The 27,047-nt window shown below is 52.8% G+C and overlaps 1 protein-coding gene across 1 annotated transcript in view; it reads left to right on the top strand.

Moving 5' to 3' along the window:
- The window catches only part of CNGB1 (cyclic nucleotide gated channel beta 1), a 62,956-nt gene that overhangs the window by 10,941 nt on the left and 24,968 nt on the right, over positions 1–27,047 (top strand). The window contains exons 12-24 of the mRNA XM_025044603.1: positions 1,624–1,786; positions 2,571–2,801; positions 7,555–7,642; positions 10,304–10,571; positions 14,589–14,751; positions 16,292–16,399; positions 18,602–18,759; positions 19,824–19,979; positions 21,017–21,225; positions 22,272–22,322; positions 22,604–22,690; positions 25,022–25,086; positions 26,094–26,216. Of these exons, the coding sequence (XP_024900371.1) occupies positions 1,624–1,786; positions 2,571–2,801; positions 7,555–7,642; positions 10,304–10,571; positions 14,589–14,751; positions 16,292–16,399; positions 18,602–18,759; positions 19,824–19,979; positions 21,017–21,225; positions 22,272–22,322; positions 22,604–22,690; positions 25,022–25,086; positions 26,094–26,216 (1,870 nt within the window). The remainder of the gene's footprint in view (positions 1–1,623; positions 1,787–2,570; positions 2,802–7,554; positions 7,643–10,303; positions 10,572–14,588; positions 14,752–16,291; positions 16,400–18,601; positions 18,760–19,823; positions 19,980–21,016; positions 21,226–22,271; positions 22,323–22,603; positions 22,691–25,021; positions 25,087–26,093; positions 26,217–27,047) is intronic.

The following is a 27,047-nucleotide window of genomic DNA, read 5'->3' as shown; positions in this document are numbered from 1 at the left end:
GAGGCAGGAGTCAGGTGACCTGGCACGCCTCCGACATCCTGTGTGGCCTGCGACAAGTCACTCAGCCTCTCTGAGCCTGCTCTCTGGTCTATAAAATGGGCAAAGTACTATTCTTAAACTTTCATCGCCACAAATGCTAATGAGCTCACAGGCCAGGGGATGTTCTGTCCCCCAGATGTCCCCTGCTATATCAGGCAGAAACTTGCACCCCAAGTGGTCTCTCTGGGTGGAGATGCCACACCATTGCTGGACAGCAACATAGAATGTCACATGTGACATATTCCATTACTGGATTCACGGCCATGCAGGACCTCCCTGGTCAAAGCCCAGGGCTGCCTGTAGGGCCAAAGGAGCCAGGACCGGCTGTGGGAAAGGTTACTTCAAGGTATATGTGGCATATTTCCCTGGAGGGCAGGCCGGTGCTCCTCTGGGAGGCAGGATAATATCTATACCTAGAAGCCAGGAGGCAGGAATGAGGGCTGAGGCGACACTTAGAAAGTATTCAGCCCTGTGCCCGGCACGTGGGAAGTGCTCATTCAAGGAAGGTGTTGACCTACGTCTCAGTTTGCTTCTTTGTGAAATGGGGAATAACACAGGGAAAAAAAGAGGGAAAATAAAATGAGGATAACAATTATTCCCCCTTCAAAAGATCGATATGAAGCTAATTGAGTGAATTTACGTAAATCACTTAGCACAGGGCCTGGCACATAGTAAGAGCTCAATAAATGTAACTGCCGTTATTATTATTATTGTTCTATACCATGAACAATAACTTCCAAAGTCATGGGATAAGACTTGAGGCCAATTTCCATTTAAAGTCGCTGTTAGCAATGCACGTTTGGCTTGAGGGCCACCAGGACCCCTGGAGCTTTTTAGAAACACCCGGTTGCAGACAATCTCCCTCTTTCTCCCTTTCTCCTGCCTGGGGGTGCGCTTGGATTCCTGAAACTCTCCTGCACCCACTTCTGCCAAGCTCACAGCCCCACAGTGTTTTCATTGTTGGGGAGCGGGGTACATGGAGAAATATTGAAAATTGCAGACTCCTCTCTGAAGGTGGGACCACCTCCCCAAGAAAGTTGATCCCCTTAGAGGGTGGAGCCTTTAGGTCCAGGAGGCAGAGAAAGACTCCCACAGCAGGTGTTGTGATTATGGGCATATAGTATGCTATCGCCAGGGGGCGGCATCTAGAGAGCAGGCAGTGGGTAAGCTCTCTCTGCATACTTCGAGACATTCTAGCCGCCCCGCACCTGGACGTGGCAGGCGGACACTGAGCCTGGATCTTTTGGCATCACCTGCAATACTGTGGTCAGAAGCATTGTTTCTGCTTCTGCACAAACTCTGAGAAAGAGGCCCCAAGGAGAAACAGACCAATTGTAATGGAAGCTCTGTCTCAAGTGGATAAAGAGAGGGAAACTAAATGGAAGGAGACAGGGTAAATGACTTTGGACTTCAGCCCATCACTTTAGCGCTGATCTGGTTGCTAATGGTCCTGCTGAGATTGGTGTCATGTCCACTCCTTGGCTCGGAATTGGCGCACAGCCGGTGATGGCCAAGGCTCCCTATGTGGTCCCTGGGACTCAGAGCCCCAAGCCTGCTCTCCCCTCCACCCTGTGTCCTCTGCAGTCAGCATCCTTCCTGGAGGGCCAGAGGAGCCGGATCTCATCCTAGAGGAGATCGACTCTCACTGGGAGGAGGACGAGCATCGGGACGGCAGCATCAGCCCTCAAGGCCCAGAGGTGGCTCCAGCTTACGAAGAGGAGAATGAGGCCGTGGTGGAGATGCCCAGGTGGGAGCCAGGGAAGGACTTGAACGAATGATTGGAAAGATAACAGGCACATAGTACAGCATCCCAAGGGCATAAAAGGGCAGAGAGTGTGAACCGAGCCTGCCTCCCTGCTCCCCTAGACCCCCATTCTTCTCTCCATGGGCACAGCAGCTGCCAGGATTTTCTGTGCCATTGCAGGGACCGTCTGAGCATAAACAAGCATGAAATCCCCTCTTTTTTTTTTTTTTGCACAAAAGATGGCGTATCACATGCACCTACCTATACCCACCTTGCTATATATTCATTCGGCAATATACTTTGAGGTTTTTCCACCTTTGGCACATCGAGATTGTCTGCACTGTATTTCATTGTATGGATGTGCGGAATTTATTCAACCTGTCCGCTATCGGTGGACATTTAGATCGATTCCAAAATTTTGTTATTATAAACAATTCTGCAACGAACACTCTTGTACATGCATGTGAGTGCATCCACAGGAGGTCTCAGGCCCATGACCTACATTGCAAAGATGGGGAAACTGAGGCTTAGAGAGGCTCAGGGACAGACCTCAGGTCACCACCAAGACGGTGGGGGCTGAGACAGGCCGCTCATCATGCCGTGAAGAGGCCTCTTTGCTGGCGAGAGCCCAGGGCTGCTCAGGTAGGAGTCCTCAGGCTGAGTCTTGGTCGAAGAGTTCGAGTTTGGTCTCAGGGGTCACGGGATGTCCTACTGGTAAGGGGGGCGGGAAGTGGACTCGGGGCACACCTGCAGGCAGGCTCACCTCTTGCTGCTGACCCCATCTCAGGGAGCTGCCCCGGATTCAAGAGGAGAAGGAAGAGCAGGAGGAAGAGGAAGAGCAGGAGGAAGAGAAAGAGCAGGAGGAAGAGGAAGAACAGGAGGAAGAGGAAGAGCAGGAGGAAGAGAAAGAGCAGGAGGAAGAGGAAGAGCAGGAGGAAGAGAAAGAGCAGGAGGAAGAGGAAGAGCAGGAGGAAGAGGAAGAGCAGGAGGAAGAGGAAGAGCACAGGGAGGAGCCTGAGTAAGGCGCTTGTGCCCCTGGCTAAGGGGTGGTCCAGGGAGGCGGGCTACGGGGACGGGTGCCTGGCTTCTGGGGTGGGAGTGCCTTCCGTTCTGTGCTGTGCACCGCTGGGCACTGGCCAGAGAGGCTGGGGGAAGCTAGGGGTCCCCCACTGTGCTCACAATGACCCAGGACTCATAGTGTCCCCTATCAACACCACACCCGTGTACACAAACACTAGAATGCAACCTCCACGAGATGCAGATTTTTGTCTGTTGTGTTCACGGCCACATTCCCAGAGCCTAGTACAGTGCCTGGTGCAGTAGGCGCCAAATAAATGTTGGTCGAATGCATGGATGGATGAACCAACGGACACGTGCGGTGGGCTCCCCATTCACCCCTATGATTAAAGAAGCTGAGGCACACAGCTGTCTCCCTCCCTCACAGCTTGGATCCTGCTCCAGTGCCATTAATGGCGGATGCTCCACCCACATCTGTAAGATTTCAACATTAACACACACAGAAGAGTTCAGCTAAAATCAAGTCGAAAATAGAGATCGGAAACCACTAAAAGCTATAACTATCAAACCTGCTAAGAGACTAGATCTTAACTACTCCAACCACTAAAAAGAAATGAAAATAGGTGACATGATAGAAGTGCTAATTATCGCCACAGTGGCAATCATATTATAATATATAAATATTATATGAACATCAACAAATCAACATGGTGTACACCTTACATTTACGCAGTTATATGTCAAATGGATTTCATCCTAAAAAAAGAAAGTGGTAAGAGAGAGACGATTTTCAGATACGTGGGCTGGAAGGATGGATGGATGGAGAGGCGGAGAAGTGTGGAGGGGTCCAGGCAGTTGGACGCCTGAGTCTGGAGTTAAGGGAGGGAGAGTTTAGCCTGGAGACATAATGTCAGGAGTCTGGTGGTGTAGACGAACCTGAAAGCCTGAAAGCTGGGGACTGGAGGAGATGTCCAGAGAGGGCCGTAGATGGAGGAGGGGCCCAGAGGCCAGGTTCGAGCCGGGGAGATGAGGGAGAACTTGAAAGAGCTGAGGAGGAGGTGATGGCAGAGGGAGAGAGAAGCAAGTCGGGCCTGGAGGCCAAGTTGAAAGTGTTTCAAGGCCGGAGTGATGTTCTGCCTCAGGGCAGCCTGTGTGTCCAGAGAGCAGTGACAATGCAGCTGTGGGAGCGGAGGAAGACTGACCTTCAGAGACAGTGAGGCCACGTTGTAAAGGCCTTGAACTTGACATAATGGGAGCGGTGGGGAGCCATTGAAGGTTTGTGAGCAGGGGAATGACACGGTCTGGAGCTACACTGTAGAGAGACCGAGGCAGGGAAAGCAGTGAGGAGGCTGTTATCGCCATCGGGCCAGACTGATTGAATCTGTCCCTTTGCTCCACTGCCCTTGGTCACTCTGCCATCTGTGGAACCTCCTGGCCCACATCTTTCCTCCCTGATCTGTCCCTCTGGCCATAGCCTGGGGCAGGGCAGCACCGTGAGTGTCAGCAGCACAGGCTCTGCTCCTTGAGTGGAGGCACAAGGGTTACTGATGACGTGCGGCGCTGTTAACGGGCAGATGGTCGCCTAGCGACCTGGTCTCCGCCGGCAACAGCTCGGCTTTTCCTAGCAACCGCAGCCTTTTGGTCCCCACCTGGCCTCCCTGGGGCGTTTCTGCAGAGTTCCCTGCACATCCCCTCAATCTGATTAGAAGCAGGAAGGATTGGTGGCTCATCTGCCACCCGAGTCACACTGGCTCCGGAGCTGGCCTTGCAGGCTCAGGGCTCCGGGGTTCTCCGAATTCCTCAGTTGAGTGTACCGCCCCAAGGCTTGGGATGAATGTCATCGCCCCCAGATGAACTCCTGCACTATGGGCATCCTTGTCGGCAAAGACAGCGAGACCCAAGTAGGTGGCTGCTCCCCCTAAGGGCTCCCATCCTTCCTTCTCTCAGGATTGGGGTACCAGGTGAAAAGTTTGCTGAAGCCAATAGTGGGGACCTTAAAATTTGTGGGCACAGTCTGCTGTGTGACTCGGGGGAGGAGAAATAGGCGGGAAAACCCTTGCGAGCTGGCTGTAGCTACTACTCCCTGTGCCTTTAACTTGGAGAGCCGGGGGGTCCTCTAGGATGCCCACCTCAGCCAGTCCATCTGGTCTTCCACTTGGAATTCCCTGGGATTTGGGAATGTTCCAGAAGTTGATAGCCTGCTGCTTCTTGGCCAGGCAAGAGGGGTCTTGGCAGGCACTGGGCACACTTCTGACCAGTGGGTGACATGATGTGACGTACAAGGGTCTTACAACAGCCCCTGGGGGGTGCCGCCAGGCCATGGTAGGGCTGGTTAGGTGTATCAATAGCTGAAGATGTTTGTGCAAAATGTTTCCCAATCCACGTGCGTGATTTCTAACCCTGAAGAGTGCCGCCTCCTCTGGGATAATAACAAGAAGAATCATAATCACAGCTGCCATTTGTTTAGTACTGTTTCCTGTGGCAGACACGGTGCAAAGGCATCTGTTACTGCTCCCATTTCATAGATGAGAGGCTCAGAGATGCTACCCTACTGTCCAGGGCTGCCTGCCAGCTGTGCAGAGCTGGGCTTCCGTTCTAGGTCAGGCTGTCTCCAAAGTGAACACTTGGTGCCAAGGACAAGGAAAGCCGCTGACCAGTCTTTAGAGGTGGAGAATCAAGAAGGACCCTGGCATGGGGATTCTTTTTTGACTTTTCCATGAGATTCTCAGTGGCCCTTCTGACCTCACCCAAATAAGTCAGGCTGTACAGGCTGGGCGAGTCCTACCCATTCGACAGATGAGCAAACGGAGGCAGCCCAAGGGCTTCTTGGTGACTTGGCCATGGCCACGCAGTGACTTCCTGGCCTAATTCTGGACTGAGCAAGACCCAGAGAGAAGCCTCCGAGTGGACTGTGGGAGGTCCATTTCCTGGACCTTTGTGCTCTGAGAACCGAGGAGGACATAGTTCCCACAGCGTTTTAAAGATATTATTAACATATGAATCTTCATACACATGCAGTTGCAAATATAACTCTTAATGTATTTTTAGGGTGGAAAGGGCCCACGAAGGCTAAAGCACCTGGGCCCCGTGAAAGTCATAATGTGCCCTCGCTTTTGTGACTTGAATCTGTTCGAGGTGTTGTGTACCTTCCTGAGCAGGGTGGGGGAGCCATGGCCTCCATCATTTAGGCCTCTCATGATGGAGATACCCACACAGTGGAGAGAAATAAAGTGAGTTGGGTGCTTGGACCCTCCAGACACCTGCTTCACTACTCCACATCATGTGGGGCTGCGTAGGCGCTCGGAGGTGGGCAGCGGAGTGGCCTTGGGTCAGAGACACCATGGTTTATCCAGGCTTGCCTTGTACAGGCTGGGTGACCATGGACAGGCCACTTGATCTCTCTGAGCCTCCGATTTCTAAGCTGGGATGGCATCGGTCACAGCGCTGGTCTCTCAGGGTTATTTGGGTGAGGATTCGGGGAGACACTGTGCAGGCCAAGTGCTGGGCCCAGTGCCTGACATGCAGCCTGTGGGAGATGCTGTGACAATATGGCTGCCAGATGACCTTGTTCCCAGGCTGCTGGCTCCAAAGTGACTAGGACTGCAATCTGCCCCCACCGCCTCTCCCACTCGGGAGGGCCAGGACTGGAGGATGGAGAATGCAGGTTTTCTGGGTGGCAGATACCGCGGTCCATCCTCTGTGAGCCCCTTGGAGACAGGGGTCTTTGGGGCGGGTGGGCTGCTAGGAAGCAGGATCTAATTCTAATTACAAAAATTAATTAGCCTCTGGTTCTGAGTCACCTTTTTAACCAGATGCCACACATGGGCATCTAAGGCCCCAATTCACCCTGGTGACAGGCACTTTTGAGTATCTACATATAAATAAGTTAATTCGGACTAATTATCAGCATCTAAAGATCGGGAGATTTCACCTTTAAATGTACAGTTCAGGCTCCTTTTGAAAACTGGGCTATCTGGCCGCTGCGCCCCCATTCCGTGGGGAGTGGGGCTGCCAGCTCAGGCGGGCACGGGTTTTTTCTGATTTGCCATAGTCCTCTCTGCTCCCTCAGCCTCGCCCCGGGCTCTGTCCCTCACCTGCGCCTGGCCCAGGAGCCCCTGAAAACGTCAGCAGTTGCAGTGTGGCTCTGATTTCAGGGCGTGAGAAGAAGAGCAGGGCCTGCATTCAAGGTTTAGGTGGTATGTGACGATTTGCTGTGGGATTTTGGCCAGGTGAGTTCACCTCTCTGGGCCTCACTTTTCTCGTACTCCCTGCCTTGCCTGCATCACCCAGGTGACAGGAGACCCTCAGAGTCGAAATGCTGGGCGTATATTTTGGACACTCTCCAGTGCTCTTTTGTCACACCCCGGAGGACCGTTTCTCACACAGTCCTCTACACAGTCCTCTTGTCTTCGCACATGCTGTTCCCTCTTCCTGGACACGCTTCCTCGGGGTCAACTCATCATCTCGGAGGCCCAGCTCATAGGCCACCTCCACTGGGGGCTCCCCCTTCCTAGGCAGAACTGTGGCTGTGCCTTTCACAGCTCCTTGCTCCAGCATGTGTCTCAGACTGGGAGATCGTTAGCGGGACATGGGGTCTGCCGCTTGTGCTCTGCTGGGAGCCGCACGAGGGCAAGGACCCGTTCTTGGGCATATTTGTACCCCACCTCCCGGCACACTGCTGGCACTCAGCAGGCGTCAGGAAATGTTTAACGCCTCTAACCCCAGCCCTTTCCTCCTCCCTCTCTGGGTCACAGTGTCCCGCTGGATAGCTGTCTGGTGGCACAGGCTGGTGAGGATCCAAGCAGTATAGACGAGACTGAGCCCCGGAGCGCCTCACGCCAGGTATGGAATGGCACTGGGCCTGGCACCCGGCTCCCTCTGAGGCCTGGGCTGACATCAGTGGAAGGGGCTGGGGCCTTGTCCAGGGGATTTTTGCTGGTGGGATGCCCACTGGATAGAGGGGAGCAGGGCGGTGGGCACCGCAAAGCCCTGTGCACACCAGGGCTCAGATGGCGCTAGGAAGGGCCTTTGGTGACACAGCTGTGTGTGGAGAGCAGTGGGACCTGCACTCCAGTCCTCACATGGCTGTGTGACCCTGAACAAGTCACCTCCCCAAGTCACCTGAGGCTTGAGTAAAACTACATGGCTGTGTGACCCTGAACAAGTCACCTCCCCACCGGAAGCCTCAGTTTTACTCAGCGGCTGCCTTTGTAAAATGGGGCTGAACGCGCTTCCCAGGGTGCTGTGCGCAGTTGTACACTGTGGAGTGCAGTGCCTGGTGGGGAGGCTGTGCGGGCAGCTTTAGCTGCTTCGCCCTCACATGCACAGAGCTGGATAAGACCCCCTCGTTATATGTGACAAGTCCGGATGTTGGGGCCTGGGGCTCCTGTGTGCACCACCCTCTACGGGGTGGAGGCCACCTCCCTGGATGCCTCAGAAGGTGGCTGGCAGGGTCTGGCGGGCTGGTCAGGTGAAGAGTAGACTGGGGCAGACCTCCTGACGGGCTGGGCTGGATGAGGGCTAGGCGGGGGCTTGATGATCACAGCTCTGTTTCGCTTTATTTTTTTGCAGGAGGAGGCCGTGGCCAACAGCTCAGGAGGTAGGGGTGTGTGTGGGGGGGCGGGGGGCGGTTATAGCGTGTCCAGGATACTTTCAGGCTGAGATTAGCTTGGGCTCAGGGGCACTCCACCTCCACCCTCTACCTCCACCCTCTCTGCACCCCTCCACCTGCCCCATCCTCAGGAAAACCCATCTCTGAGGCTTGGGGCCATATTATTAGAGCCCGGTGATGTATTTCAAAGACCCCAGGGGAATTGCATGGAGGCCCCAGGACTCCAGCAGGCCTGGGGGAACCCTGCTCCTAGCCAGCCCCTCCTACCACCCCGTCACTGGGAATGCAGCCCTCTGGGCTGCCAGCCAGTGGGGGTTTGGCTCAAATGTAATGTATCTGAGTGAAAATTGAGGCCGGAGCTTGCTAAGGGCACGTCCTGGACTCCACGTCTCTCGATGAGCTTTTCTTACTGCTGAGAGCGCCAGGCTGGCCCCGGCACATGCACTTTGCAGTGAGGGATGGTGAGGACGGAGTCTAGAGAAGCTGAGGACATCTGGACACCAAGCCCTGGCCTGACAAGCCTCCACATTCCTCGGGCCACTGGTGCCCCAGTGCCCTGTGAGGCAGACAGACCATTTTACCAATGAGAAAACCGAGGCTCCGTGTGGGTGGGATTTGGCCAAGTGGTCAAGGGCACAGACCTGTGTTTCACGCCTGGCTCCTCTTCCTTCCTCACCGTGTGATCTGGAGCCACTTCTGTGACCTCTCTTAACTGTGGCTCCCAAGTCAAGAAAGTCGGGGCAATAATAGTACCTGCCTCCCAGGGTTGTTGGGCAGAGTGGGGGCGACAGTGCCTCGAAAGCACCCAGCACTGTGGCTGGCACTGAGCGAGGAGGCCATGACGGTACCGTGACGCTTGTGTCCCAGCCAGCCAGGGATTGAGATGGGACTAGAGCCATCGTATCCTGAGCTTGGTCCCTCTCTGGTCTCCATCACCTTCAACGCGTACCTGTGGGAAACCTACTAGGTCTGCACCCGCATAGATGAATAAGGCCAGGATCACCTGGGTGCAGATTCAGGTCCCATGGGGCTGGCTTCACCCTTTCCCCAAATCATTTGGAAGCAAGTGGTCTGGGAACTACACTCTGAGAAACACGGAGGCACAGCCATTTGTCTGCAGCTACTCAAAAGTGTGGACCTAGAACCAGCAGCTTTGGCGTCGGTGGGAGCTGGTTGGAAATGCAGAATCCCAGGCCCCACCCGGTTTCATAAAGGAGCCTAAAAAACCACCCTTGTCCCTAGAGTCTGCACTTTAACGAGACCTCTGGTGATTTGTCCGCACATAGGGTTTGAGGGGCAATGGCCTTGAGGCTTGGTTCTCAGCCATGACTGCACATCAGAATCATTTGGGGAGATTACAAATCCTGGTGCCAGACCTGACCCTGGACCATTAAATCAGAACCTCTGGGATGGGCCCCAGCATCAGACATTTCCAGACATCCCCAGATGATTCCAACGAGCGGCCCAGCTGGGAACCAGGGCCCTGGGAAAAGTTACTGCTTCTGGTTGGATGTGAAATTAATGGAGCTCCAGGGTTTCTTTGGGATGGAAAGTCCTACCAGGCTAAGGATGTTTGAGCCCCGAATCTGTGAGTCCAAGGATCTGAAGCATTCCAGGTTCTTTGATTCGGACTTTTTGATTCTGAGGTGGGAAATGCTGCCGGTGAACACAAGGAATTGGGGGAGGGGGGTGGCTCCAGGCTGTCCCTCAGAGCTGTTGGGCGGGCCAGCCACATGACACGGTGACGTGTTCGCCGTTGAACTCCACGGACAAGAGTGATGCTCCAGACTTTGGGCGCAGCTGCTGAAAGCACCAGGCTGGTCTGTTTCGGTGCTGACAGGGAGGAGCCCCGCCCTCTCTTGCCTCCCCCAACTCTGTGCTCCTCATTGCAGTCCCCAGGGTTTCGCCTCTGCCTGAGACCCCCGGGCCCCAGCACCATGGCTAAACCAGGCCGGGACATGGAGCTGAATCACCTGGTCCAGGACCAGCTGCCTGGTCAGGTGGCCTCCAGGCTTGGCCCCTCACACATGCTGGACCACCTCCCCAACGTGCCCAGCTACCGCCCCCCAACCACCCGCATCCCTGTCCTCATCTCCCGGAGGACAGCCTTGTCCAGCTCCAGCTTCGCCAAGGAGACCAGGAGCTCCGTCCGTCGCCTAGGTAGTGTGATCTCAGCCACCCAGCACGCTCACGCCCGCGACGTGTGCTTCTGCATGGCTTGGGCTGTTTCCCTGCATGGGTGCCATGGTCATGGTGTGGGACCATCAGTTGGGTTCGTGGAAAAGCACCCCTTCTTCCTCTGCTAATCAAAGGCTTCATTGTGCTTGTGGTGACTTGAGAGATATTCGTCCCCTTCTCTCTGTGCGTAAAATTTCACCATTAGCTATTCATTTCTTTGGGTTAAACATTGCATTCTGCCGATCATCATTTTTATATAAGTAGTCACTCGCATCCTAGTTTAAATAAGTCACTCAGATCTCTAGGCCAAGAGGGTTGGGGTACGGAGCTGGGAAGGGTAAGAGAATAAGCGGAGGGGAATGGAACAGAGGAGGAATGTGGGGGTCCATTGCAGACAGAATCTTCTGACCTCGAGAGTTTACTGGGAGCTGGAATTTCTGAGGACTATTGATATCTGCCCTGAAAACTCCCTTTCAGGAAAGGAGATGCTCCAGGTGCTCACAGGCAGGCCGAGACGAGAGGCATCCTCAGGGGCCAGTGCAGGGGGAAGGCCTCGCTGGATCTGTTTAATCGTGACAAGGTCCCCTCAGTGGCCTTCAGTCTCCTGCTACTTGCCGCCTGATGACAAAGTGCTCGGGGACATACTGACCTCTCTGGGCTCAGCCCTGTCACTTTCTGTCTTTACTCAAGCCAGACCTGCCCACTTCCCTTCTAGATTTGTTTATTTTCGGATGACACTGGGCAAAGTCGCCTCCGAGATCAGTAAGCGGATAGAACCGGACATTTCATGAGATGAGATCACTGTTGTCCTTCCCTCCTCTTCCTGGCTGGGAGTGAGCAGAGTTGGGGTGAGGTGGCATGCAGCTGTCCCCATGACAAGGCACGACACCCAGGATCAGTCTCCTGGGCGAGCCCTAAATCCACTCACTCCAGAGGGTCCCCCGACTTCCACCCCACAAAATCATGACTCCATTTGTGCTATCGTCTGCACCTACTCACTTGTATTTGCTTGCTGTTTTTTACCCCCAGTGGATTCGCTTTTTTATTTCATTAAGTGTATTTAAACAAGGAATAGGAACTTGACATTACTATTAAAAGGGGAAACCAGCATGGCTTGCCAGAAATAGAAGGCATCGATAGAAATAATCACAAATACACTGAAAACAAAGTCAAGGTGACGGTTTCTAATCAAGTAGGTGGCTGGCTGAAGGCTCACAGCTGGGGCCTGCTCTCCATAAAGCGGGATTAGAGTGAGTCGGAGAGGTGTTAAGGCCATAGCAGAGTCAACTTGAGACTTCTTCCCTGTGCATTCAGGATCTAGAGAGACTCTAAAGGGGAGGCATATTCTCATTCTGTGTTGTCCTTTGCCTGGTCTATGCCGTCTAAACCATCTCAAGTCCTCCCTGGTTCCAGGGAGCCCCACACTTTGAGAAATAATCTGTGTGATGCTTTGGGACAGTGGACTAAACTGGCTATGATGTGACACACGATGATTTTAGATGCTTCAGACAAGGCGATGACAGATAGCAGCACATGGTAAGCACACGACCCCCATGTCAGCGATGCTGCTTGGCACCGAATGCGATTTCATTTAGACAGAGGCCTCTGCGTGTGCTGGCCCCAGTCTCAGGATGGGTGAGGATTTAAGCCCCGGAGCCCGGCTGCCTGGGTCCAAATCCCGGCCCGGCTGCAGGTGCCCTCGCCTCTCTGTGCTTCGGTTTCCTTTTCCACAAAATGGGGACAACAATAACGACAACCTCATGGCGTGGCCGGGGAGGGTAAAAGAATGAACATGCATAAGACACTTAGCGTTTAGGAAAACAAATGCCGGGCAGGCCCAGAGGAAGTGCTGAACGGTAAACGTAATTATTCTCTAAACCCGTTTTATCATGAATATTATTCTTTGTGTTCTTAGTAATATTATTCTGGTCCTATAAATCAACATCATATAAACCAATACAATGTCTAACATGAGTTCCCACTCTGCCAAGCTGGTGGGATACGGGACACCAGGCTTAGGAGTTTTCCTCGTCCCCTGGGGCTATCGAGTGTGCAGGGTCTTACTCAGGGGGTGGGATGCCATCTGCCATCTGCCCCTTCCTGGGCTCCCTGAGACAAACTCCTGGCTGGGCTGCCCAAGGCGCTTTCTGCTGCCTGGGAGCCACGCTGTGCGGTCCTCTGAGCACTTTTGAGAAGCTGTTTTTGTCCTGGCTGCCTCCATGCCCCAGCCCCAACTCCAGCTCAGCTCTCCAGGAAGCAGGGTGAGGTCCCCTCTGCTCACGCTGTCTCCTGCTGTCCACAGCGTGGAGCATCTCTGTTGTTCTGGCAAAACTTCTTCAATTTTTAAAAAAAACTTCTCAATTCCCACTCATCCTCTTCTCCTGGGAGCTTAGGGCCTGGTGGTGCTCCAAAGTCTCGTGACCTGCTTGGGTTCTCTCTACCGAACTCCTCCAAGTGCTGGTCTCCCCATGGTGGCCATTAAAAAAAAAAAGTCACATAGGACATCGTAATGAGGCTGCAGTGGTAGCAGCTGTTCCCAAGCTTTGCTATGTCGCTTGAGGATGACGAGAAGATAAAGGATGCCGAAAGTCAGCCAAGAAAGACAAAGATCCAGTGAACACATCCCGGGTCAAGGCCAAAATGAAGTGGTCCAAAGGCAATGTCCAGGACAAGCTCAAAATCTAGTCTTGTTTGACAAAGCGACGTATGACAAACTCTGGAAAGAAGTTCCCAATCCTAAGCTTATGACCGCAGCCGTCTGTCGTCTCTGAGAGCCTGAAGATCTGGGGACCATCGGCGGAACAGCCCTTCAGGAGCTCCTTCGTAAAGGGCGTGTAGAACTAGTTCAAAGCACAGAGTTCTAGTAATTTCCACCAGAAACACCGAGGGAGGGGGGACCCCAGCCACGGGTGAGGATGCACAAACAACTGGACCTACTGACTGCAAATTTGGGACAATGAAACTTTATTAAATCAAAGGAAAAAAAATGAGTCACGTATCCAAGTGTTTCAAAATGTTCCCCTCCCCATTTTAGGGATGTGCGCCTGCCTTGCTGGTGCTCAGGCCTGCTCCTGCCTGCTATGGGGAGGTCCTGCCCAGGCGTGCTGGGGCATAGGGGCGCCATCTCAGCCCCTCGGCGCCCTCTGAATGCCACCTCGGGACAGACCTGTCCCCGCGGTCCCTGGGGTAGATAATGAAGCCTGAAGTAAGTAAGGCCACATCTAGGAAGAACCAATTCTTGAGACGGGAGATGTGGCTCCAGGCTTCTCAGAGATTGGGAGAGGGGTTGGGTTGATGAATCTGGGGGGTTCCTGGCATGTTCAAAAGCAAAGAATTACCAAAATGGGTACCCAACCAGGAGGTAACACACACCGCAAAGACAAGCCGTTCCTCCTGATTGGCAGAAACCTCCAATGTCTTCATCTGGGGCCCTTTGAGAGTATGAAGCCAGGTGCCTTCTTGCCCTCCAACCTCGGCCTAGGCATCGTCACCCCTCTCTTGAGGCGTGGAAACTGAAGCCCAGAGCGGGGAAGCAGCTGATCTGGGCTGTGCTAGGCCGGGCCCCAGGACTTGGGTCCCCCAGGCTCCCCACGCCCTCTCTGAGTGCTGCCACACCCCTCCCTTAACCTTGGGTTCTGGTGCTTTTCCAGAACCAAGGAAACCAGGTGGGGCTTTAGAGACCTGGACTCCAGGCTATGTCCAGGAGCTCCTGTGGCTTCTGTGGTGTCGTGGCTTCTTTTGTGGTTCCTGGACAGGTGGCTGGGGCGGCTTGGCCCTCAGAGCCCCCTGGGCTTTACATTCTTACACCCCTTGCCTGGAGCGCTCCTGTGGGCTCTGCTGAGAGGTGAGGCTGCCAGAAGCTGCTCCAAACATCCTTTCTGTGGCTTTTTTGAAGAACATAACAAGGCCCCTAGGACCTGGTCTGTCTGTCTGTCTTTCTCTCTCTCTCTGTCTCTCTCTCTCTATCTCTCTGACTGTCCTCTCTTTCCTCTCTCCAAGTGCCTGCCACAAAAGAGCACCCAGAAGTGCAGGTGGAAGATGCTGATGCTGACAGCCACCCCCTCATCGTGGAAGACAGTCCACCCTCACCCGAGCTGCCGCCACCTTCTCCTGCTACAGCTGACACGCTCGCAGTCCCAGGATCTGCCCCAGAGACCCACAGGTCACCTTTTATGCTTCTCTTGGGCTTTTCACAGCACTGTGACACTTGTCCATTTGGCAGATGAGGAGACTGAGGCCAGAGAGGGGAAGCAATTGGCCCAAGGTCACCCAGTGAGTCAGCGTTAGAACTGGGACTATGCCCCTCCTCCCCACTTCCTGGCTCTCCTGATTCCTGGCATAGGGCTCTAGAGAAAGCTCTCTAAGGTGGCCCTGTTCCCAATACCCTCGACTGTGTGTTAGAAGAGGGTAATGAATGTGACAAGGCTAAATCCACTCCCTTTTTTATTATTAAATAATACAGTGGAAATACCAAAGAATGCTAGAAAAACAATCACCTCTAACCCCATCACACCAGACGGTGTTTTTCTTTCTGTGTTCTCTTCTCTACTTGGTTTATGGGACCAGGCTTTCGCGTGTGGTTTTAACTGAAGGAGCGAGTTCGATCAGGTCTCTTTTGAGACCACATCCCATTTAGCGATCTCTTTGTCGTATTACTAAGCCGTCTCTTTAACACCCATTTATCATGGCCGTGTGACATTCCCGCAGCTCCATGCGCCAGAATAGACTCCAATCCCCTCCTATTGGGCACTGTCTAAATGGTGCTGTGAACATCTCTTTGGGCTTCTGCTCGTCCCGCCGTGTGACATTCCCGCAGCTCCATGCGCCAGAATGGACTCCATTCGGGCACTGTCTAAATGGTGCTATGAACATCTCTTTGGGCTTCTGCTCGTCCTTGGGCTCCTTTCTTAAGAGCGGGATTTTTGGTCAAGGTTGCCTCTGGAGATATATTTGTCGCTGTGTGGTTCGAGTTGGTTTGGGATAACCTGAGCCAGCTAACTGAGAGAGGTCTTGCCTAGAGCCGTAGGCAAACTGTGAAGTGCAGCACAGTGCTTTATGAATTACTGTATTTAAGCTAAAGGAGAACTGACAGTGCTTCTCCTGCACTGGCTGGATTGAGAGATGGATCTTTTTCTTCATTAATTTTTGCTCTCATCTATGAGCCCTTGAGTAATGTTTCACCTGAGGTCAGGAGCCTGCCAGAACCGAGATGGCTAGATGTAGCAAACAGGGAACTCTCAGGTTTTAAATGGAGAAAAGAGTCATAATCTTACCCAGCCTCAGAACACAGCTGAGGTCTCACTGTGTGATAAGCTTCTCACTGAGTTGGGCAGATTTAGTCCCGTTTTACAAAAGGGGGCACTGAGGTGGCTCAGAGAGTTTCGGTAGCTTGCCAAGGTCACACACTGGTAAGAAGCAGGGCTGGATATAAACTCAGGTTTGCCTGAGGCCAAGTCAATGCTGTCACTTCTTCTCTAGGCCATTGAACAGACGTGGAGACTGAGGTCCATAGCGTGGCCGTGCCCCTCCTTTCTCCTTTTTTGTCTCCCTGAGGGCAAGTGATGACCCTTTGGCCGCATCATTCCCTGCCCCGACCCAGGATTCGGCTCTGGGTGATCTGCAGGGACAAAGTCTGGCTCGCTTCCCCTCGGTCCCTGCCCCTGCCCCCGCTAAAGTCCCCTTCCATGTCTGTGTCCTCGCAGGAAGAGGCTGCCCTCTCAAGATGATGAAGCTGAAGAGCTGAAGGCGCTTTCACCAGCTGAGACCCCTGTGGTTGCCTGGTCGGACACCTCCACCCCACAGGGCACCGAGTGAGTGGGGACCACCTCTGGGGTCTCAGAGGGTCGGAAGGGTGGGTGAGTAATAGAAAGTGAGTTTGGGGGAGCATGGGTGTTTTGAGAACCCTCCGCCATGAGGCAGACTCTGCCAGTGGCTTCTGAGCGGTGAGACAGGGCTGGGTCTCCTGCCCAGGCTGCTGGTTGTCCTGAGGCTTCTAGAAAACCTGCAGAATGGGCTCGCACTCTGGGCCCAGCTGTGTCCACGGGCAGCGGTGCTCAGAGGAGGCATCTCTGTGCAGATGCTCTGTTGTAAAGGAGAGGCTGAGGGGAGGCCATAGGCAGAGGTTGACTTCTGGCACTAAACCTCTGAAAGAATCAGCAGGGAGAGGAAGGACCGTGAGGGTGGGAGCGGAGCTTGTTAAAAGTACAGACTTCCAAGCCCCACCCAGACCTGCTGGATCAGAAGCTCAGACAGTGGGCCTTGGGGAATCCATCTTTGCAAGCTCCCCAAATGATTTGGATGCAACTGGTCTATTGAACAATGTTTAGAGGCCATTGCAAGGGCATCGGGACCTGTGTCTCTGACATCTAACTATCCCAAGGGCTGGGCCAATGGGAGGTGTTTTCCTGAAGAGTCTGAGTAGCCAGGTTGATGCCAAGTTCTCGCCCTGGGTTCTGGTGTGGGATCCCCATCCTGCTTCCAGCCACAGCTCCTGCAATGGCCACGGGAGACACCAAGCTTTCATTCCAGTTTTTGGAGTTTATGTTTTAACAGAGTTGTGGAAAGTTCAGAAAAGTTAAAGAAGCAGGAGAAAAAAAACTCCAAACCTTACCCATAGTCCAGTGGTCTGTTTTATCATGTAGTGGAGTCACATCTTATGCGGTAAGGTAGGGGTAGGGTTAGGACTTAATATTAGAAATAAGGTATAAATCAGGCATAATAACAAAGATCACCCCTGAGAACTCTTAAGGAGGCGAACAGGCATAGCTGCTGCAAGGAGACCTCGAAGATTCAGTGGTGGACTTAATATTAGAAATAAGGTATAAATCAGGCATTAACAAAGATCACCCCTGAGAACTCTTAAGGAGGTGAACAGGCATAGCTGCTGCAAGGAGACTTCGAAGATTCAGAGGCTTAAGGAACGAGATATTGCTTGTGTCATAGTCATGTTGAGTGTTTCAGGTCAGTGGAAGGCTCTGCTCCATGCAGTCATTTAGGGATCCAGTTCACAGTGTCTCTGCCACCTTCTATGGCTCCCAAGATCCTGCCAGTCACCATTAGAAAGGGAGAATGCCAGGCCACTGTTAGACAAGGAGGCCTGGAGTTGCATGTAGCATGTCCACTCACCTTCCACTGGTGAGAGCTCCCATGGCCACACCTGAGAAACGCAGTCACTGGCTGGGTGTCCACGCCCCAGCGACCACCCCCCAATGGAATATAACGGACACGGGCGAGCAGCTCGTGTCTCTGCCACACCCGAGTCCCACCTCCCATCGGGACCCCCACACTGGCTGTTTCCAGTTCGTCTTCCTCAACTGAGCACAGAAGAGTAGCTGGCTTGAGTTTCAGGAACTCAAAAATATGGGGGAAAAAAAAAAAAATCTGAAAACACCAGTATTATACCCAGGCCAATGAAGTGATCAGATGAGGTCTCTCAGGGGACAGCTCATTCATACAGCCCCTGTCAACTTACCCAGGGCCCTTGCTCCACGCTGAGTGGGATGTCAGGCAGACTGTCGTTCTGTCTGTCTGTCTCTCCCTCTCTCTCTTTCTCTTGCTTCTAGGGTGTAGTTTAAATTCCTATAAGTTAAGAGGATATACAATGTATCTGGACTGTTCTTTCCACCAGCTATTTCTGAAGCCTAAAAAAGTAGCCCTGTCCCCTCTCTTATCTGTCCCAGGCACATATCGCATGTGAACCCCAAATTGGAAATAACAGCCCTGAGCTGAGTTCCCCCCTAAGTCACCAGGGGAATCAATGTTTCTCCAGATCCGCCCATCTGAATCAGAGCCTGCATGGTGCATTTTCTAAAAGTTGCCTCCCCACTCCCCCACCCTCCAGCGTGATTCTCAGACAGAATTTTCTTTCAGGAGATATTAAAGCAGTTTAATGAAAACGGGAGCGGGAGTCACTCCTTCAGACCAAGTGGGGTACAGGCACTGTTCAGCTCTTCCCCAGGGGCATGGGGTCCCTTCCCATGTAACCTGCTCGCCTTTGGGTGCTGTTTCCACAGCGGCCAGGGCCGTGCGTCCTCTACGGCCAGCCAGAACAGCGCCATCATCAACGACCGGCTCCAGGAGCTGGTGAAGTTGTTCAAGGAGCGCACGGAGAAGGTGAAGGAGAAGCTCATCGACCCTGATGTCACCTCTGATGAGGAGAGCCCTCAGCCCTGTGAGTCCAGGGCTGGGACGGGGCCCCTAATGCCCCCTGTCAACTCATGCTGAGCGTGGCCCCCAGGGAAATGGCTGGGGTGCTTGAGATAAGCCCAGACCCCCACTTTGCATTTGGAGTCCTGTATGTACAGGTTTAGCTCTATACCCAGGGGTGGGAAGAGGGCCAACCTCTGACGAGTTATCCAGTTGGCTCCCCAGGTCCCAGGGCAAGGGCCCTCATGGACTCTCCTGCCTTTTTCCTACTGGCAGGCAGGTGGTCGACCCTGGGATGTATCTCGTGGTCTTATGCTCAGATGGTGTCCACAATCCACTGTGGAACTAGACAGTCTTATTTTTCAGAGGCCTCAGTTACAATATTCTTATGGGGCTACCTGAAAGTTTTCTGCTTCCAAGGTACAGGACGAAATGAGAAATGTGCTCTGTTGTCAGGGGGCATTTCCAGGTCTTTCCAAAGGAGAACAGTGCCTTAGAACTCAGGATGCCACCATGAATTATAGGTAGCAGACTCTGACTTCACAATCCTAAGCTATAAACATAGTCATATTGGACCTATACGAGCCAATCTCTAGCCAACATCACCCTAGAAACACAGAATGGCTGCGATCCCATTCCGTCTGGTTTTAGAGATGAAGGAGCTGAGATTCCTGCTCTGAAAAACTTAGAGCAACATTTCCCTGATTTCTGACCCTGAGGGGTAGGAGTCCTGAGTATGAAATGCTCCCAGCCCTGCAGAGGGCGCCAAAGCAGTCCAGACACAGACCCACAAGCACACACTTAACTGAAACATCCAACTTGCCCAGAAACATCTCATTTGGGGCGGTTCCAGGTTGATAACTGGTAAGAGTTTCTGGACAGGTGTCCAGGTGGCTGTTAATGAGGGAGCTGTGGGGTTCGCCCCAGGAGAATACCCTGGTGTCTGCACACAGGGCTTGTAGCTAGTCGTGGGATAGTGCCGGGGACCCTTCAACTCCAGTTCCAGGGTCTGCAGTTGCTAGACCTCCCTCAGCATCCTCTGCCTGAGCCTCAGGGCTGGGCTGGATGGTCACCGGTGTTATCCCATAGCGCCAGCCAAGAAAGCCCCAGAGCCGGCCCCGGATGCAAAGCCAGCCGAGGCGGGGCCGGTGGAGGAGGAACACTATTGCGACATGCTCTGCTGCAAGTTCAAAAGACGCCCCTGGAAGAAGTACCAGTTCCCCAAGAGCATCGACCCGCTGACCAGTGAGTCCTGGGTGGGCAATGGGCATCGCTACCATGCAAGGTGAAGGGGCAGGAGATTGGGTGGGGAATGGAGTGGGGAGTACAAGAGGTGGGCTGGGCGGCCACAGACCCAATGTTCATGACCTCCCCCCAAAACAGAAACATCCCTGGAATAGGAACATAAGATCACACCCACCTTACAGACAAGGAAACTGAGGCACAGAGAAGCTAACGAGTCTGAACGCACAATTAGTTAAAGTTAGCGGCAGACCCAAGACTCTTGACTCTTGGCCACGTCTTTCTCTTCTGCTCTCGCTGGCTCCTTCCTGGAGCTGCTGCTCTGAGCAGAAAAGGGAGGAAATTCTTCGAACGGGTAAAGCGAATTCTCTCTCATTTTCCTTTTAGTCCATTTTATATCCCTTGGGAATAACAACTTTGCATGCATGCACAGTACTTTACAGTTTACAAAGGATCTCCCTGCCTTTCTCATCTGACTCCCCGAGGAAGGCAGAGCAGGTGCCAGAGAGGGACTTCCCCAGGTGATACAAGAAGTCATTTGGGGGACAGAACTCCAACTCCGGTGTCCACTGGGCCTCTAAAATGACCAAGTAACCCTACAATGTCCATCCACCCATCCATCTATCCATCCACCCATCCATCTATCCATCCACCCGCCCACCCATCCACCCATCCACTTGTCCATATATCTATCCGTCCATCTTTTATGCATTATTTACTATTGTGTAAGTAAGGCAAGAAATAGATATTAAGAAAAACTTCAACAAGAATGAAAGCAAAAGAAGTTTCTAGTTAGCTATTATCTAATAATGCCCCCACATCCCTCCTTACTCTGATTTGTTATGGCCTATCAGTGATTTATTTTTAAAACAAAGATCATTTCCCTCCCACCTCCACCCCCACCAAGTTACAGAATTATCACATAGAGTGCTTACAGGAAGGCGCAGATAGACAAGTGGAGAAAAGCCCCGCCCTGATCCCACTGTGAGGAGCCGATCCAGCTGATGCGCTGGCACGTTCCCACCTCCCCTTCCGCACAGACCTGATGTACATCCTGTGGCTGTTCTTCGTGGTGATGGCCTGGAATTGGAACTGCTGGCTGATTCCTGTGCGTTGGGCCTTCCCTTATCAGACGCCAGACAACATCCATCTCTGGCTGCTGATGGATTACCTCTGTGACCTCATCTACTTCCTGGACATCACCGTGTTCCAGATACGCCTGCAGTTTGTCAAAGGAGGGGACATCATTGTGAGTCGCAGGCCAGTGGAGGGGGTGACTGGGGACAGACTCTGTGGCTGGAGTCTTCAAGGGACCAAACCCCGATGCTTTGATATACAAGATAAGTGAACAAGGGGATTGTGGGAATATCTGCCCCTGCTTGTTCAACATCATGGTTGCTTATTCTGCATACCTTTGATATGTTCACTTACACACGCCAGGGGCGAAATGGTTCCTGGACCATCTGATGGAATTAGAGATGGAGAAGTGGTCCAGAGAATACCCTTTAGTATAGGTGGACCAGGTTCAAATCTCAGCTCTACCACAACTAGCTGGATCGCCTCTCTGAGACTCAGTTTCCTTATCTGTAAAGTGAGGATAGTGCTTGTTCCCGCCTCATAGCATCGCTGTGAGGACTGACCGAGGTAATGCATGCAGAGCGCTCAGCACAGGTGACGGCTGGCACTCGACATTGCCTGTGGGTCCCGCTAAGAGCATGATACTTGGACCAGTCTGTGCTCTGGTGCAGGCCCCACTTACCAGAAAAGGAACCGAAGTCCTGATCGTGACTTAGTAGAAGCAGGAGGCACGGTCCCTGTCTCCCTGTGCAGGTGGTCACTTTTCGAAACTTCACGCGGGCAGCGCCTGCTTCACTGTGTGCAGACAAGTTGAAATTGTGCCTTTAAAACAATTTAGACGAAGAAGCATTCCCCGGGCAACCTCTTTCCTGGTCTGATCGAGCCACCGGCAGCTCCTCAGTAATAAGGTTGTAAATGGTTCAGGGAAGACCAGCATTGCTGAGAAGGATGAGCTCAGTAGCCTCGCCTTCCATCCCAGAAGTTGGAATCTAGCTGGGTGACCTTGGGCAGCTGTCTCCCTGCTGCGGGCTCGACCTCCCCACCCACAGACCATGAGACTTTCACCTGAGCTCAGTTGGTCCATTTGGGCTCTTGTCCATGGGGCTGTTGCTCCGATCAGAAGGTGGGGGGGTCTTTGGGGATTTCCATCACTGCTCCCATGGGGTCAGGGATTAAGCTCTCAGGCCATTTCATGGTCATTATTCCATTTTCTTCCAGACGGACAAAAAAGAGATGCGCAATAACTACCTGAAATCTCCCCGCTTTAAGGTGTGTGCTAGGGATGCAAGTGTCTGTGGGGTCTTGGAGGGTGGCGTCTCAGGGGGTCCTGGGTGCCTCGGTGCTGGAGTGATGTGGTTCCCCCTGGACTGGCACGGGCTGGGCAGCCAAGCAGAGGCCTGTGGGTGGAATGCCTTCTGCCCTAGTTTTAGGCCCTCTTGGGACATTCCGAGCTTACCTGTCCATGGAAGGTAGGAGCCCAGTCACTCACCCCACCCCACGCCCCTGGAGTTTCCTGTTTCACACACTGTGGTGTCCCACTGGGGTTTCAGATGGACATGCTCTGCCTGCTGCCCTTGGACCTTCTCTACTTGAAATTCGGCGTGAACCCCCTCCTGCGCTTGCCTCGCTGTCTGAAGGTGAGAGTGGCTTCTCCATCCAAGGTCGTCAGCTCCCCCTGCTCTGCACCAGCTCTGACATCTTAATGTCTGCCCTAAGCAGCACTGGGGAGGTGTCAGGGAGGGCTGTCCCAAGGGGAGATGGGACGTTCCTTACAATCCTTAGCACTTCTTAATGATGCCTGTATTAGGTGGTGTTCTGGAGGCTTTACAGCTGCTTATTCCTCACCCCCGCGAGGCGAGTGTTGGTAATGCCAGCATTGTACAAATGAGACGTCTGAGGCACAGAGGGGTTAAGTAACTGGCCCAAGTGCACACAGGTAGGAAGGAATGGAGTTTGGATTTGAACCTAGACCGTCTGTCTCCACCGTCTACGCTTTCAACGATGACTGAGACCCCAGAGAGGAATTCCTGCTTTATGATGGTCTCCATCTAAAAGATGGGGAAACTGAGGCGTGGAACGCTTGGGTGACTTGCTCAAGGTCACAGGAGCCAGGAGGTAGTGCCTGGGATGGATTTGAATGTGCAGCCCCATGGCTGGTTCATTGTCGTTTGTTGCTCAATGTCATGACAGCCATTCTTCCCGCCACTAGGGCACAGCTGGTTTCCCAGTGAGAGTGACAGTGTAGAGCGAAGACCTGGCAACTGTCCTTTAACGTGACCAGTGCGGACAGCTAGTCAGAGTACTTGTGATCTTCCAAATGGAATTTCCTGGCAGACCAATTAAATTCACCTCTCTTCTTACATGATGCCTGATGCCTCTTCCCCAAAATGGCAATGAGGGAATTTATAAGAGACAAATGCAATCTCCTTAATAACCAAGAGAAACATGGCAGAAAAAAGTAGGAAGAATGTAAGTATCCCGATGAAAAACAAGCACATCTTGCTGGAATTGAACGTAGAAACTGCTGCTGAGCTCCCCGGCTGCCAAGACGAAAGGGGAAACTGGACGCCCCACCAGTTTTATCTGACAGGTGCCAGCCTCCTGGGGGCTGCTAAGGTTGCTATAGAGCCAAACATCAGAGTGGGGAAGGTTGGATCCACAGCCCAGTTTTCATCCCACATGCAGAGGTGGGATCTATACCTTGATTCACGTGGCGGGTAGTGAGTGTGTGTACCTCCCATGCCTAGTGGTTAGCACCATTCAGAGGACACGACTCTTTGAGGCAAAGGTGAGGGATCCAAGCCCATGGTCCTTCTCCATCCAGTGCAAAATCCAGATGGAAATTACAACAAACACCCGGACGATAGCTAGCATGTCCCGTAAGAAAGCATCATCAATCAATGTTATTTTCAAATGTCAGACAGCATGTGTGCAGTGATCCAGAGGCAGTGTGGCCAATTGGAAAGAGCTTGCAGCGTAAGTCCAATGTGGCTCTATTACTTACCAGCCGTGTGCTTTGGGCAAGTTACTGAACTTCCCTGAGTGCCATTTTCTCTCTATAAAAGGAGAATGACGATACAGACCTCACATGTATAGAAGTGTGTGTGTGTGTGTACACACACACACACACACACACACACACACACAGAGCTGACCTTAAACAACGTGAGTTTAAACTGCACGGGTCCACTTATATGTGGATTTTTTCGATAAACATGTACAGTACTATAAATGTATTTTCTCTTTCTAATGATTTTCTTAATAATGTTTTCTCTAGCTTACTTTATTATAAGCATGCTGTGTATAATACATATAACATACAAAAATATCTATTAATCGACTGTTTTATGTTATCAGTAAAGCTCCTGGTCACCAGTAGACTATTACTTATGTTTTTGAGAAGTCACACGTTATGCACAAACTTTCTACTACACTGGGGTCAGTGCCCCGAACCCCTGCATTCTTGGAAGGTCATCTGCAAAGTGCAGTCATCAAAGGTGCTCATAAAAAAGAGCAATTGTTATTATTACACTTTTCCTATTATAAATAAGCCTTAAGGATATAAGTGAGGGTGTTAGGGATGCTGTTCCTTTATAAAATTGTTTTCTTTCCAAGTAAGCATTAAAAACAGTATCCTTAACACATGTGCCCCTAAAAGTTTCACGATCAGATTCAGGAGGTCTAGGAGTCCTCTGAAATTATATGCAAACTGTAAGGACATAATTCCGTGTAATTTCTAAGGGAACAGGTACCATGGCTTCCATCACATTAGAAAAACAAAGTTTCTGGCTCTGACCCCTCTAAGGGCTAAGGATCTCTGATTTTGAAGGTTCTGTCTCTAGCCCCCTCCCACCAGGGGCTGCAGAAAGAGCCCAGTCCTGGCACCAATAGGGAACGGGCGGGGGAGGTGAGGATAGAGTGTCACCCCACAGACGGCGGCTGCCCTGATACCTTGCTCTTCCTCTCAGTACATGGCCTTCTTCGAGTTTAATAACCGCCTGGAGTCCATCCTTAGCAAAGCCTACGTTTACAGGTGAGACCCCCTATGCTTGCGTGTGTGCACATGCACGCACGCACATGCATGTGTACACACACACGCACACACATGCACGCACACGCACGTGCACATGTGCACACGTGCACACACGCGTGTGCACACGCACGCACGTGCACACACGTGCACACACGCACGCATCCACGCGCGCAGACACATGCACGCGCGCAGACACATGCACGCACGCACGCACACACATGCACACACGCGCGTGCACACACATGCACCCACACACCCACACACGCGCGCGCACACACACACGCGTTCTCTGCCCACCTCGCTTCCCTTTTCTCACTCCCCTGGCCCTGCAGCCCTCACCGCCAGCGGAAGCCAGGCCTCTTCCTGGCCCTGCTTTGAAGAGACGTTTGTTTTTTAGAGAACCAGGAATGTTCCATTTCCCCCAATTGTGAGAAGGGCACACATAGGTGGACACAGATGGCTCACTCTCACTTCCAGGGAGCTGGGCCTCATGTTGGTCTCAAACACAGGGGCAACCATTGTAAGGACACAGTGGGCCATCTGGTGGTTGTCCAAGGATGGAACCCGGGACCAGCCAGGCCACACTCAGGGACAAAGCTCCTCTCCACACCTCTCACAGAGTGGCCCTTCTCTGCCCAGCTCTGCTCCTTCCCTGCCCCTCCCCACGGAGCCCCCTCTCGGGCTCCCCCATTCCCCTAGAACTGTCTGTACATGGAGCTCTGTGCCAATTTCAGCCCTTAGTCTTGACAACTCTCCATTCGAGTGCTTCCGTTTCTAACCGGCAGCCTCAAAGAGCATCCCATTGGCCCAATCCAACCACTGGCTGGTTCCCATCAGACCTTGTCCACCCTGCCAGGCAGCTGGGCAGGGCTATGGGACTCCAACAGCGGGACCTGGGGCGTGGGCATTGGGGGAGGTGAGGACTGGCTTGTTCTCTGCGTCCCTCCCCCTGGGTGAGATGTCACGCCGCCCTTTCTGCTGTCGCGTTCACGCCTGTCCTTCTGCAGGGTTATCAGGACCACAGCCTACCTGCTCTACAGTTTACACTTGAACTCATGTCTGTATTACTGGGCGTCGGCCTATCAGGGCATCGGCTCCACTCACTGGGTTTATGACGGCGTCGGAAACAGGTAAGCCACAGTTTTCCTTCTGGGGCCATAAATCATGGCACAGAGATTCCCAGAATGGAGTCCCATGACCACTATGTCGTTGAGGCCACCTTGCCCCCAAGGACCTACTGACATGATAAGATCGAAGGGCCAAGTGTCCAAGTCCTCACTAAGCTAACATTTCCTGAGCACCTGCCATGTGCCAGGCAGAGGGGTGCAGAGACATGAACAAGACCTGCTGGAAAGATCCTTTCAGCACCCCAGAGTCTGGGAGAGTTAGCAAATTCACTGCAGGTGCGTGTACACATCCACCCTGAGGGCATGGCCGAGAGGGAATGAGGCCAGAGAAACCTCAGCACAGCTCCTGGCCATCACTAGCCATGGAGGAGCTGGCCAACAAGGTGAAACCAACCTGTCAATCCAGAGAGCTGCCATACATGTGAGACATGCTCGAATGACGATAATGATGGCGATGATGATGGCGGTGATGATATTGATAATATGATGATGATGATGATGATGATTGCAGCCAGCACTGGAGAATACTTCAAATGTACCAGCCCTGTTCTAAGCACTTAACATAGTAATTAACCTAATCCTCCCAGCAATCACACAGGAGAGGTACTGTCATCATCCCCATTCTACAGATGAGGTAGCAGGTTGCAGCGCCTTCCCAGAGTCACGCAGTTCATACGCTGGAGAGCTAGGATTTGAACTCAGGCAGCGCGGCTGCAGCGTCTTAACCGTACCATCTGCCCGGTGCTGTAGAGGAGTCGGGGAGGCGTGGAGGTGGGATAGTCAATCCGGGAGGGTTAAGTCTGATCTTGGCCCTGATAGGTGAAGAGAAGGGGC

The sequence above is a fragment of the Pteropus alecto genome, unplaced genomic scaffold (assembly GCF_000325575.1).
Source record: "Pteropus alecto unplaced genomic scaffold, ASM32557v1 scaffold123, whole genome shotgun sequence".
NCBI lineage: Eukaryota > Metazoa > Chordata > Mammalia > Chiroptera > Pteropodidae > Pteropus > Pteropus alecto.
Note: the sequence above shows the minus strand (reverse complement) of the source record. Positions and strands in the feature narration are given on the sequence as shown.